This window comes from Arachis hypogaea, chromosome 7 (genome assembly GCF_003086295.3).
Source record: "Arachis hypogaea cultivar Tifrunner chromosome 7, arahy.Tifrunner.gnm2.J5K5, whole genome shotgun sequence".
In the NCBI taxonomy this organism is placed as follows: domain Eukaryota; kingdom Viridiplantae; phylum Streptophyta; class Magnoliopsida; order Fabales; family Fabaceae; genus Arachis; species Arachis hypogaea.
Genome location: NC_092042.1, coordinates 14,176,112 through 14,191,139, shown reverse-complemented (window position 1 = coordinate 14,191,139; position 15,028 = coordinate 14,176,112). Strand labels below are relative to the sequence as shown.

General features: G+C 28.8%; 1 protein-coding gene across 2 annotated transcripts; it reads right to left on the bottom strand.

Annotated features, from left to right (window-relative positions):
• Positions 1–1,405: 1,405 nt before the first annotated feature.
• LOC112702561 (potassium channel SKOR) lies at positions 1,406–8,490 on the bottom strand. 2 transcript variants are annotated; one of them, XM_025753652.3, is made up of 13 exons: positions 7,712–8,490; positions 5,106–5,330; positions 4,963–5,026; positions 4,539–4,878; positions 4,168–4,463; positions 3,988–4,068; positions 3,797–3,895; positions 3,434–3,655; positions 3,131–3,316; positions 2,980–3,055; positions 2,597–2,891; positions 2,165–2,286; positions 1,406–1,720 (listed from the first exon to the last, which is right to left on the bottom strand). In XM_025753652.3, exons 1-13 carry the CDS (start codon positions 8,023–8,025, stop codon positions 1,473–1,475), a joined length of 2,568 nt encoding a protein of 855 aa, XP_025609437.1. In that variant the 5' UTR covers positions 8,026–8,490; the 3' UTR covers positions 1,406–1,472. The 2 variants fall into 2 exon arrangements, with proteins under 2 accessions (XP_025609437.1, XP_025609436.1); XM_025753651.3 differs by having other exon boundaries at positions 2,980–3,316; positions 7,712–8,432.
• Positions 8,491–15,028: the final 6,538 nt, after the last annotated feature.

Sequence of the window (15,028 nt, the reverse complement as noted above, 5' to 3'; positions counted from 1 at the left end):
GAAGCTGTTACCATGCTGGGGACCTCTGGTTCTCACCCATGCGGATTTTGTGGTTTTCAGATGCAGGACGTGAGATTTCCCGCTGAGGCATGCTGGAGACTTCTATACTTGTGAAGATCCTTTGTTCTCGGGGCTATGTTTTGGTTTATATGTTTTGCTTAGATACTTTTATCTCCATTAAATAATACATACTATGATGACTCCTCTTATGGGAGATTTTGGAGAATAGGTTTTATGTATTTGTGTCCCTTTGGGTTTCCTTTGGGGTTTTCCTTATTTTATCATATGTATATATTGTTATGCTCGGACCGGTTATCTTCGCAGCCGGATCTTGAGTCTTGATATTCCTGTTTTTGACACTCCTTTGTATATATATAATTCTCGCGTTGGTTATCCTTGTTCGTTACGTTATCGATCGGAGTGTTGCGCTTTCGAGTTGCGGTTTTTGTTTACCCCTTTTTCTACAAAGGCTCCTAGTTATAATCAATCATTCATACTACTATATGTACTAAATTTTTATTTTTGAGGTCGTAATACCTTGCCATCTTTGAATTATGACTTAAGTATAAGACTCTGTATGGTAGGGTGTTACATTGTGCAAGAGCGCAATCGTTTTGCTTCCATTTTTGTGGTCGAGGAAATGGAGTCGGTTGATGGAATTCACCCACACACATGTAGGATTTATTTGGACACTCATGATTGCGGCTACAGCTTATTTCAAGCTTTTCATTATCCATGCCATCAGTTCTAGCGGTTTGTGCTTTTGCAAGACTCGATTGGATTAGGTTTGATCATCCAAGTTTCCACTCATCCTTGAGGGAACGACTTTGTGGTGGGTGACATAGACAAGGGGTATATCCTAATCCGTATATTCTCTTGAAAAATAATTTATTTTTGTTTTAAATTCAATCTTATAATTTGTAATAACTTTTGTATATTCATAGATTTGAATTGAATTCTTTAATTAAAAATGATTATCCAATAAATTTAAATTTATTCTTGGTGAATTATATGGTAAAAATGTAAGTTTACAGATTTTTTTTTATCTTTATTCTTTTCCATTTTTTTTATCTTTCGAAGTTTAAAAATATAATGTATATACTAAAAATTAATTACTAAATTAATTACTATTATATTATAATATGGTTGTTTAAAGTTTTAACAAATGTTTTCTTTACTTTAATTATTTTAAATTAATTTACTCGATCATTTTAAGTAAAAAAATGAATTTCAAGTGGAATAAAAAGAGTTGTCGACATTAAATTTATAGATATGTGACAGATATTTGTTTTATTTTTTCCCCTCTTTTTAGTTACTTAAGCAAACATTTTGAAAATAATAGAAAGCGTGCTGCTAGTTATAAGATCATAGAACGTGCTTATTGGTAGAGAACAACTACAACACGTTACAAAAAAGGGCACGCTGTTACTTTAATATAAGAATTGTGGTCGTGGTATGAATTGGATCAAAGTCTAATGTGTTTGATGAACTAAATAGAGCTTCTGACCATCTTTAATCATGTCCACATCAGTAATTTTACCAGCATCTTCTGATAAAATAAAAACACAAGAATCACTAGGAAGCTCAAATTGATCCGCTGCCATTTTGATTAGCTCTTCAATAGTATGTGGGATCCATAATACAATGCCATGTTTTGTATGATCTTTTGGATCCCATGGGTGGAAAGGGAACACAGTACATTTCTGTGGATGCATTTTATCTGAAAATGACAAGTGAAATTTTAGCATTTATTTTGCAGATATAGATTATCTATGGTATAGACAAACTTCAAACTTGAGATAACCAAAAGTAAAAGTACACATCAAGTTGAAAGGAAGGCTTTTTTTTTTTTAAATTTACTAGATGTTCAAACAAACAAAAACTAAAAAAAGAAAAAGTTTTAATAAAGGTTGGCAATGAGCAAACCTTAAGTGATTCTTCTATCAAATACCAATGTTTGATTATATTTTATTCAAGAGGATTAATTCAGATATTTTTATATTATTTTTTTTTGTAGTAGTAGACAGAAGTAAAATTTGTTTTCCATTTTAATACACATTTAATTTATATGTAATATAACATCTGAAAACAACATTCCATTTGATTAAAAAGATGGTAACTTTTTTCAGTTGAAATATATAAAGGCAATACAGGATGAGATTACCTGTAAGTTCTTGTGCGGGACATAGCAATTCTGACAACTGAGCAGATTTTGCATCTTCTAGTAGTTTGATTAGGTTCTTATTTCCACTCATTCGAGCTTCATCAAGTGGGGTTTTTCCCCATCTGTTAATAAAATGAAAAGGAACAAGCAGCATTAGCACACTGCATATTGTCGTAAAGAATCATGTATATTTTTTATCCTTAAAATTTGTTAAAAAACTTTAGGACTAATCCAGCTATAATATATGACAATTATATCTGATTTACTTATATTAAAAGTTATTCTTGTGAAACTGTTGTTGATTTGGTCCAAAGTTTTTTAAAAATTTAGCCGCTAAAAGTGTATTCGATAAAAAAAAAAATACTTTCCTGTCATAAATTACTCATGTTAATCACAACCAAAAGCAAAAATGGTAATGCAATTAATTTGTACCTGTCCTTGGTAAAAACACTGGCTCCAGCTTCTAATAGCAACTTTGCCATGAAGTATAAACCTTCAGCTGCAGCAACGTGCAAAGGGCTTCGGTAATCATAATCTTTCAAGTTGGGATCCATGCCATTAGACAGTAGCCTTTTAAGATAATCTGAATCTCCCCTTGCAACTGCTGTGCATAGAAAACTACCGCCATCTTCTATCTTCATGGCGGCTCCTTCTCTAACAAGTAAAGAAGCAACACGATCATGTCCACTCTTAACTGCTTCAAGTAAGGGTGTGTTCCCAAAATTATCTATAAAGTTAACACATTAGCTATGTTAGTGGCAGCTAAAAATTTAAGTATGTTATATAGCAGTGAAGATCTAGTAGGTTAAAGTTACCGCTAACATTGATGTCTACGCCTTCTTGAATAAGGAAAAGTGTGATGTCTTCGTAGCCTCTGGATGCAGCAAGATGCTGTTGGAAGAAAAAACGTGTGAGACAAGCATTGCCAAAACATACAAGACATTTGAAATGTTGCAAGCTCCTCACCAAAGGTGATCTTCCATCGTAATCTGTCTTGTTGGGATCAGCGCCAGCTCTAACTAAACCTTTTAGCTGATACAGATCCCCATTGAAAGCTGCACTGTTGACCTTCAAAGCAAGTTCAGCTTCTTGCTTTCCAATATGAAATGTGATGTCTGACTCTAATTGCTTACCACGAGAAGTCTCTTTTCCCTATAAAACATGAAAATATTTAGCTCTCTTTATGATGATAAACTACATCTTCCACAACATAAAGTAAGGATCAAAGGGAGCATGATATGTGAGAAATAAGAGGGATAACATAATTACCTCAAGAAGGTTGTTTAATATCTTCCTTCCATCATAAAAGTATATATCAAGGATATTTGTAAACGATTGTTTATCAAGCCGCAGGAGCCTACAGAGTTCGCAGACACGAACAGTATATGGTTGAGGAATGTTGCAAAGAATGGATATCTCTCCAAATGAACTGTTAGGTTCCAGAAGTGAAACAGTTTCTTCAGTCCCATCCTCAGCAGTGCCTACTAACTCCTGCATATTCACAGCTTTAGCAGTTAGCACTCAATAAAGATATGGTGTTCATGCAGATATTTGTGACTGAAAGTATCAATAGAACCTAAGGAAAAAAAGTTGAATTATTACACACGTGCTTGTGAAGATATAAAAGCATACCAGCACACCATGACAGACAAAATATAGTTGATCCACGACATTTCCTTGTTCCATGATAACCTCTCCTGGAAGAAAAAATTCCTCGTGGAGCCTGGTAACCTGAAAGATTAAAGCAACAAAAATTACACATGCTAGCAAATTTAGAAACATAACTATTTAACTATCAAGACAGTGAGAAATAGATTACTTACTATCTGATTGATGAATTCTGAAGAACAGCCCTTAAAAAGAGGAACCATTTGAATGCATGGCAAGTATAATGTTTGAGATATCTGCAAAAGATGATCAGATTAAAATCCAAAATGGTGGAAACTAACAAATATTCTCTGAAGACAGAATCAGTTCAAAGGCACCCTCTTTTATGTTATTACCTTAGAGCGAATAGAAATGGGAATTTCCTGAAGGACAGCAGCCTCGGTATAGCTACTCTCAAACTGTAAGCGCAGATGGCCTTTTATTTGTTCACGGATATCCCGTCCAAGTCTATTTCTATTCATATATTTCATAAGATCTGTCATCTTGTCCCTAAATTTCTCAGTTTTTGATCCCTTGACTATCAAAGCTGTCATGTTACCGATCAAATAAGCACCAAGAACCATATCAAATGAGACATATATCATTATGAATATCATCTCCCTCAAGTTTACTGCATGTATATCTCCATAGCCTGTGGAAGAAAAGAAAGTCACAAACAAAGTTATATGAAAATAACTCAACCGTAACTCTACAATAACTAACTTACCGACAGTAGCCATAGTAACGATAGCAAAATACAAGGATGTTGTATAGCGCTTCCAAAGATCAATTTCTCTGAAATGTTGATAACTATAACCACCAAGCTGTAAACTTCCAATCCATGTGTACTCTTCTTGGGATTCAGGAAGTGTAGTAGCCAAATAGTAGAAAATGCAGGCTGCAGTGTGGGTGCAGTAGAGTTCAACTACTAAAAGTTTCACAATCCGAGTAATGATGTAATTAACACGTATATCCTTCTCCAAATTATGAAAAAATTCGGTGACTTTCCGCACCCGATATAATCTGATCCACAAGAGGTACCTAACTTCTTCTCTGTGTCCACAAACCTGTTCACAAAAATAAAGCATTTCTTCAATATAATTGAGTTGCATTTTAGTAAACTGATATTTAAAAGGAAGAAGTAGTAGAACCTTGAATATGATATCCCAAGGCATACATCCAAGAAAATCAAAGATGAAGGCAGTTTTTAGGTACCTGCATAAACAGAAACAGTTAAAAATACACAATAATAATAATAATAAGATAATTAAGCATAGCAAGAATAGAAATTTACCGCAAAGCAATAGGGGTACGCTTGTAGACCATGCGATAGGTCTGACTATCTCTATAAGCAAGAAAGAACTGCAAAACTATGTCCACAAGAAAAGCTAGCTGCCCTATGATATCCAATATAAACAGATTCTCAGGCAACCCACGAAAGAATCCAAACTCCATTGGAGTGAAAAACGATGAGTACACTGCCCATACCAATATGAACTTTGTCCATAATCGATACCACCTGCACTATAGTTAATGAATTAATTAATGTTTTTAACCAACATGTGTTCTAAGAATAACTTAATATGTTAGCTTAACCCTTATTAACGTTGCTGCATTAATAATTTTAGTCACGTGTCATTCAGATTCTTCTTGGTAGTAATGAGCTAATGATTGAGGTTTTCAAATTATAATTTAGGGAACTATTATTATGCCACTCAAATCACATAATTTCTTCACCGGTTATTTGTATTTCGATTTCTAGCTTATTAGCATATAATATACTAGGCTGTTAGCTGAATGAATAATGATTAATGAATATGGATTACTAATTTATTATTATGTAATAATTTATCACGAAAACAGCATTACTTCTATATTTCATGCTTTTGAGCAAAATCCCAACCAATCAATCCACACAAGTAAACTAAAACCTAGTAAAAGAGTTTGCGCCAATTTTCAGATCCTTAAATAAACCAATTATTTATATATTTCCGCTCTTTTAAGATGGTATGATAAATAACATATTATACCTGTTTAATCAAATACATTCTATATTTAATTTCTTGGGGTGAGCATGTGCTACTGTAAAACCCATATAATATTATGTGCTTGTTTCATTTAATTTGTATAATATAATATATATGTATATACTTTTTTGGTCATGGGACTTATTTAATTTATATATGTCCTGTATGCAGTAATAATATATTAATATCTGTGATTCTGCGAGCTAGTAGTGATGGAACTTTCAACTTTGCAATTTGCATGACTAACACCACTGAAGGGATTGGGCCTTGCAACTTGGGCAAAAACCATTGCATTTTTTCGCAAACATATCTCTATCGATCAATATCGTGGCTTAGACATGTGATGTAGTGGCAGCGCTGTTTGTCTCTAGCAAAACCACACCAGATTCGAGTCCTAGTGTAGTTGCTAGGTTAATGTGTGTGACTGTGTTTGTATGAAGGAAAAAAATCTATCAATCAATATCATCACCAAGTTGGCCTTATATGATATCATCAATTCATCATTTTCTTAAAATTATATTATAGTTTAATGTATAACGATACACGCATTATACTTTGATGATGATGATGCAATCTTGCTCCGCACCACAATCCAGATCCCAGCCACTCTTACTGTTTTCTTTTTTATTTTATTTTATTTTATTTTTTTGATAGAGCTAATGTTACACGGTTACTTGATAAAAGAAAATAGCACAGGTTGTCCAAGTGTAAAATGATTCAGCCCTTACGATCTTGAACGCCGAGACAAAATCTTCCAGGTCAAATTATTCCCATTTTTCTATTAACATAATTATTTAAACATATTATGATTACGATTAGAATTTGAGAGATAGATTAGCAACGAGGATCGTGAGGAGTCATAAGAGGTTGATAATTGACAACATCACATGGCAATGGTTGGGCCAGACAAGACAACTAGAACCCACAATTACATGCCACGTGTACAAAGTTAGAAAGAGAAGGGGGGAGAGAGTGACGTGAAACTCCTTTCTTCACTTCCCTTCGCTTCATTCCAAACTTCCGGCCCTTGTTTCATGCACCACCAAACCAACCAATGGGCACATATTGGTTTAGTTTTTTATGAAACTTTTCATTATTATTTTTTTATTTGTCTTTATATAATTTTAAAAAATATTAAAAAATATAATTTTGAGTAATATAAATGTATATCTTTTTTAAAATAATTTTTATCTAAACTTGACTCCAAAAAATATTAATGTTTCTATAATTTATTTTAATATAAAATTATTAAACATGAATCAACTTAATATCAATTTATTTTTAACCAAAATTAAATTTGTAAAATTAATTTAATACAAACTCTTATTTATAAACTTCAATTAAAACACACACTTAAAATCTCAGAAAAATCTAACCATTCATTAACTTTTTTAAATTTAACTCAACATTATTATTATTATTATTATTATTATTATTATTATTATTATTTAAGACACATAATAACTTTATTATTAGTAAAAAAGTTTAAATATTTTTATTTAATAAATAAAAAATAAATATATAAAAAAATTTAAATTTTTTATACTTTGAATAAAAATTTTCTTGGTCTGTAAACTTAGCTAAACCCTTCTTATTATTCACTGTGAATGATAGAATACGTTACTTTACGTTCTTAGTCATCAGGTTACATTTTTAATGTTATGTATAGCATTAAGTGATAACAGAGAGATCTACCAAGAACATGCTACTGTAATATATAGTTTCTTTCTGAACTCTGTATTAGTTAGTATCTCTGTAATGATATTTATATTTTATATAAAATATTAAAGGTGTAAGTGATAGGTGATGCCATTATTAGTTGTTATTTAAAAAATTAATTAAAAAAATAAAAAAGAAAAGGAGAGAAGTGAACCTGTTTTCTGGGTGGATGACAGCGCCCTTGGAGATGCCTCGGATTCCATCGAGGAGCGCTTGACGACTGAACTTCCTCCGAGCCGAGTTGAGTCCGAACTCGTTCTCTATGAGGTCAAACCTGCTTCCTCGCGACGATTTCAGCCGGTCACGGAGGTCCTGTACTTCGTATTCCCTCTCGTCGGAAGAAGACGACTCCGTGGATGACGTCGACGAAGAAGAATCGGTCGTCGTCATCTTTTTCCCCCTCCGTTTCTCGTCGTCTTCTTCCACGGTCACCTTCACTTTCTTATTGTTCTTTCCAACATCGTTCATTTTCTCGGTGAACAATAATAGCAAATTGTTGTTGTTATTAACGATTGGTTACGATTTTTGTAATGTGGAATGTAGAAGGATCTGCCACGGAAGATGGATTAATTGGTTTGATGCATGAAAAGGGAAATGGAAAGACGGTCACGAGATGGAGATGCAGATCACGGGGTTAGGTTAGGGGAGGAAGGTGGAAACGACGTCGTTGAGTAAGGGTTCTTGACTTTCTTGGGTTTATTATGGTTGAAAGAAGTGACGGTTTTGAAAAGGAGAAGAGATCGGATAAGGGAAAAACGGAAAACGAATGAGAAGAGAGAGAAAGAGAGAGTAGAGTGGATATTATGTGGAAGAAAAAGAAGATGAAGGCGCGAAGCTAAATAGAATCATAGATAAATTGAGTACCTGTGATATGGACTATTCTAGTATGAATACTCCCTTTTATACTCAACGCTTCCAACATGACGTGTATTCATATCAAATTTATTATTATAATACATATAAGATTAATATTTTTCTTTTCCAAGGGCTCCATTAGAAGTTGCGCCCATTTTTTATTCAATTTATTTTTATTTAAAATTTATTAATTTTTATATTTTTAAATTAAATATAAATTATTTAATATTTTTTAATGATTAGATTAATCCATGACTAATCAATAAATTATTATATATATAAAATACGATTTAAATCTTTGATGTTAAGAGGACAAGTAAATTAATTTTTTTGTTATACATAAAAGTTAAAATTAAGTAATTTTAATACATTTAAAATTTTTTGAGACTATCAAGTATCAACCATGTTTTTTAATGATAATTTACAAAGTATATGTGAAAAATAATTATTTTATTATTATTATAATATATATAATTAAAATTATTTGTTATTATATTATATATTCTGGTCAAACCTGCAAAATTGGATAATAATAAAGTGGAATGATTATCGCATGAGAAAAAAGCTATAAAAGAAAAAAAAATACTGAATGAATAAAATTATACACCTTCTGTTATTACCACCATCTATATATATACATGTTTATTCACACCCTAAAGCACCAAATATCTAAATCTTAATAAAGTTACTCTAATAAGTTATATAATTTAAAATACTTACAAAATACTTAATTAACAATATGAAATACTAATTAAATTTACATATATAATTACATATATTAACTCTTATAATACTTTTATTAATATATAGCCTCAATTATATTAAATTCCATCTCAACCCCAAAATTGAAAAACAAAGAAAATAGGCTTAAGTTAAAGACTCATATCCATTTTATATAATTATTATTTTATTTATATATATAATATAAAAATTTAGTAAGAAATATATTTTTAGTCAAAATCAGTTAATATATAATATGAATTAATTATTGGTTCAATGTGGAATTTATTGCACATAAAATACCATCCAATAATAATATAATATAAATTAGCAAAACTTACCTTCAGAAAACTTACCAAAAAGTATAGCTAGATATTTTGGGTTAGTTGAATAAACCCATTTACCTTCAAGACCATCAATATTTAAAATATATCGTTATTGGACAATTGTTTTATGCAATATTAAATTAAACTTCGTTACATCAATTTGATTTGGATTTAGGCAGAAACATACATAAACATATGTGGTGACGAGCACTCGAAGATAGCGGCAATTATTGATAAACACTAATTTATATATATATATATATATATATATATAATCCTAAAAAGGCAGAAATAATAAAAAGTAGCAAACATGTGTGCATATATAAATTTATAAGGTTGTCCATGATCCACGGCTCTACATCAACTGATCCAGATGTTACATGACAAATAACCCAATTCTTTATTTTATTTTATCTTTTTTTGTGGGATGAAAATAATCAATTAATGTCCAAAAAAAATTGAAATTTTTGGATAAAACAAAGTTGGCTGTCGTAATTGTTATTATAGTTGTCCAATTAACCATTAGTTGTCACGATAATAACTTATACTGCTCTTCATTATTGTTGACTCGGCTTTGTTTCTTCCATGTTTTCATTTCGGAAGATATATAACTTATCATGCGTGACATATGTTTAACATAATTCAAACATATGCCAGAAATTTATAAATGAATGTTCAACGTAACCTACGCCAGAATAAACAAAAAGTGCATTCTTTATGCTATATTGTTTGTTCTGTAATCAGATAAACACTTAAGCTGCGTTTGTTTCTAAGAACTGAAAATAAGACAAGATATTAAAATATGATAGAATAAGATATTGATAGATAGAAATACAAAATTTTATTTTTTTGTATTTTATTTGGTAATAAATTAGAACAAATTATAAAAATCTAATTTATTCTCATTTTTTTCGTTTAAAAAAATTTAAATAAAAAATATAATAATAAAAAAATATAATTATAAAAAATTAACAAAAATAGTGAAAAAAAATGAAAAATAAATTATGTCTCTTGTTAGTGTTTTTGTGTCTTTTCTGTTATGATGGACATAAAATACACTAATTTAAATGTCTCTGGATATACTGTCTCTATCCATGTCTTCTCTGCTAAACATGATTTTGTGTCTCAGTATCCTGTCTTTATAAATAAACACAGCCTTAAATTCATTATAGAGAAAAAATATAAAAAGAAAAAAAGATTTTGGAGTTTGTCCAATCATGTTATATAAATTTCCTATATTCCGTATAAGGACAAAATATTATGTGGCATACCTCAACAACTTGAAACTTTATCATCATACATACATATGCTGGATCAAAGTTTAAACGACAATTGTAATATATATAAGGACGTTGTCTACTACTACTAATCCACCTTTTTTTTTAATTCAATTTGTTTGATAACAATAAATATGATATTACTCAAGATAATAATTATTTGTGCTGCTTCATTAATAATTTTGAGTTTGAATTTTAAAAATAAAAATAAAATATTATGATATTTAACATATGGATGAAGATATTTTGAAGGAAAAAAAAAAACAGAAGAAGAATATATGTTTTAGAAAACAAAATATATCTGCTATCCAAATTAATATAATATTTTATTCATTATTATTACATACACTAAATTAAAAAAAGGATGAATCAATAAACACGTTAATTCCTAATAATATATAGTTAAACATGTTTAATTTTAATAATGAATGGTTATTACGTTTAAAAAAATGTGTTTTATTTTGTAAAATGTTTAAAATTGAAAAACAAATAATTTTTAATAGTGAAGATTGTGCGTTTGTAGGCCAAGTGTGTATGTAATTGTAAATGAGTGAAGAATGGAGAAGCAGAATATAGATTGAAAGAAAGGTAAAAATGAATGTTACAAGGACTCATATGGGTACTTTATATGCTATATATTCTTGCTATGCCTATTTATACCCAGAAGAGAATAGCCAACATTAGCCTAACAACCATACCTTCCAATAACTACTTTACCAGAATTTTCGTCGTTACACTATCCCACTAATTGAATTTATCTTATCCTTATCCTTATCCTTCATAGTAATGCATAAACATGAGATTTAGTAGGTTAATTAATTAGTTGCATGCAGTAGTATATATATATATATATATATATATATATATATATATATATATATATATATATATATATATATATATATATGACGAATTGTCAATAATAATAATAATAATAATAATAATAGAATTAGGAGACATAGTATAGAGAAGGGTTTAACATTTTTTATTGATTAAAGAGTGTTTACCCTCTTTGTTAATTACACAAATTTTAACTATCTATTATATTTTATATAATGATTCAGATTTAGATTTATAATTTAAAATTTAAAATTTTAAGATGTTTAATGCTTTGTTTTTTTTTATAGCAAGTTAATTTTTAGGAAGCATTGTTCTCTTCATTTCCTTTAAAACTCCTTTGCGCATTTGTTTGATAAAAACTGACCAAAAAAAAATTATATATATACTTGAAGTGAGTTTATGGAATGAAAATTGGAGATTTTAAGTTTAGCGTAGAACTAAATTGGGTGGACAACTTACAAAATATTTCGATGCTAAAATTAATAGTATTTTAGGTGATATAGAATGTGTGTCTTTATCTGCAAAGTGCTCTTGTTTTTAGGGAGCTACTCAATTAAAGACGTTTAAAACATTTTTTTAAAGATGTTTTCTAATAATTAAAATTTAACATAGATAATCGATTAAACCGTGTTCTTTCAATCAAAATTAGTCTAGATAAATTAATTTGATTGAAAAAATAGTGAATTAAATCTTGAACTGATCTAAATTAATATTATTTTTTTAATAGAAAATGACTATAATATATTTATTATAAAAAATAACTAAAATATTCCTATTATATATATATATTAATTTTGAGAATCTTAAATTTTAGCTCTTTACTTCTTTGTCGTCGTAAAGTTAGGATTTAGAGTTTTCAAAAATATATATATATATATATATATATATATATATATATATATATATATATAAAATAGGAGTATTATAGTTATTTTTTATAATACAGATATTATAATATTTTTTATAAAAAAATATTAATTTAAACTGACTCAAAATTTAATTTATTAGTTTTTTGGCTAAACTGATTTATCCGGTCTAATTTTAATAAAAATAGTACAATTTAATTAATTATATGTATTAAATTTTAATTATTAAAAAATATTTTAAAAAAAATGTTTTTGATATTTTTATGTGAGTGACTGTTTTTCTTTTATCTCTATCCTTTTAGGTAGTTCTTTTTCCAGCATTCAATACTTTTAAGTAGTTACGCCTTTAATGTCAGAATTCGATGATTTTAGGCTTAATAATATTGTCGATGTGCTTAATTAGTGTTATATCGTAACGTCGAATTTCAGATATATATATATATATATATATATATATATATATATATATATATATATAATTTCAGCTAATAACGAGCTCTTTTTTTCTTTTGATGAGTTCTGATATATTTTAAGAAGTAAATGCGAACAAATTAAAATGCATATAAGCTACCAAAATAATATCACGGATCGGACCTAAATCCAGATCACGGTTGCACTTCATGTATGTGAGACAACTGAATTCATCTACTTTTCTCCAGTTAATTACTAGTATTGTTTTTGAACATTAAATTGACTAACAAAGTCACTTAAAAATGCTAAGTGCACAATTTTATATGCGTTAAAAGATATGATTATTTATGTATTTTTTTATTAGTTTAAATTTTTTTATAAAAATGATATCATGACATGATATTGTAGTTTTTATGATCGAAAAATCTAAAATTTGATGCTTGTTAAATCTAAACAAAAAAAGTATGAAATAAATTTTTTAAAAATTAAAATCTATGCAAATATTTAAGTTAATCCAAAAAAGCTCATATTTAAAGTGGCATGTTTAATTTATAATCAATCACTACGTGTCTTTTTCTATTAATTTAAACTTTTGATAAAGGTAAGAAGACATGGTTGAATATAATGGAGCTCACAAACCTGACTCATCAACACACATAAAAGGACTATAATTCCTTTTGTTTAGCCATGACATGCATGCTTAAAAAAACTTGAATTGTGTATTCCTTTTTCTTCCATTCATAAGAACACATATTGATATTATTATTAATTATTGATACATTTATCATTTGAAACCGGGTTGCGTTCACTTTAACAAATTCGGTTTATGTCGGGTGATTTATTAATTCACAAGATACGCTCCTTTTTCTCAAACATAGTTGGAAAAAAGGTTTACATACATTACATGGTTTAGGCTTTATTTAGAACCACCATATATATATATATATACACTTCCACCATGCGCCAAAGCAATACAACAAAATAACCTAACGTCATTACTTGTTTTATTAACAAAACTGTAAGTGGACTCAACACCAATCAAACTACTAATAATTAGGTCAAGATACAATTAGAGAATAGACTTAAAAAAGATTTATATACAGACATATTAGAATTTTGATCTTCTAAAGTTTAAATTTTATTTTAGAGAATAAAATATGATCTTTTATCTCTGAATAGTTTCTCTTTTATATTTATTTTTGGTCCCACCTATAAAATCAATAGTAAAAGATCACATTTTACTCTCTAAAATGAAATTCAAACTTTAGAAGATACAAATCTAACATATTATAAGTCTCACCATTCTCAAAAATAAGATTTGTAGATGATTTATTATAAGTGTAAGATTTTTTTTTTTTGTAACCTAGCTTTTAAAATTAAATTAGGTCTGTCTAATTTTAGTTTTAATAAATAATTCTAAAAGATAAATAATAAAAGAGGCAAAAAAAATTTATAAATAGGCAAAAGTGATTATCGTCAAATTGTTTTGTTTTGTTGATAAAAATTAAAAGGCTAACACATGACACTATACAAAGTTGTCATATAAGCATTCTTGTGTTGCCACGTCAAACTTTTCAATTAACAAAAATAATGAATGTTTTTATGTCATACCTCTAGGTATATATGGTGTGGTTTTGATAGTTTATTTTATTTTAGAGAGTTAATAATATATTGATGAGCGAGCTCTTAAAAAATTGCTTATATATTACTATTTACTATATTAATTAGGCACTGTAATAATGTTTTAAATTTTTATCAAGTGTCAACTTTCATTGTCTATTTGATTGTCTATGGTATTTTTTAATTTGACAGGTCAATAATTAATTTGTCACAAATTAAAATTCCATTTAAAAATATGTCGTTGACCAATAAATTACTACATATACAAAATAAAATTCGAATATCCATCATTTATTTAAGCAGAATTTTCATCGTCTATTACCTAATGTATATATTTGATAAAGTTTGGGTAGGTGAATCAACATGACATGCATTTAATAACTGTGGGATTGAGCTTGTGGTATGGCATCCACTATCCACACACATAAGCTGACTGATCCACGGCTCTGAATTGTTTATAAAGATACGTTCTTCTGGTGCCCTCTCCACTTATCCATGCATTTAATTGGATTTTTATAATTATTAATTGGTGAAAATTGAGTGAAGTCGACTTCAC

Coding starts and splice junctions, on each gene's coding strand:
- LOC112702561 (XM_025753651.3), bottom strand. CDS start 8,025: ATGAACGATGTTGGAAAGAACAATAAGAAAGTGAAGGTGACCGTGGAA. Junction 5,331..7,711: donor GTCATCCACCCAGAAAACAG/GTTCACTTCTCT, acceptor ACTATAGTGCAG/GTGGTATCGATTATGGACAA. Junction 2,892..2,979: donor CGTAGACATCAATGTTAGCG/GTAACTTTAACC, acceptor TTAACTTTATAG/ATAATTTTGGGAACACACCC.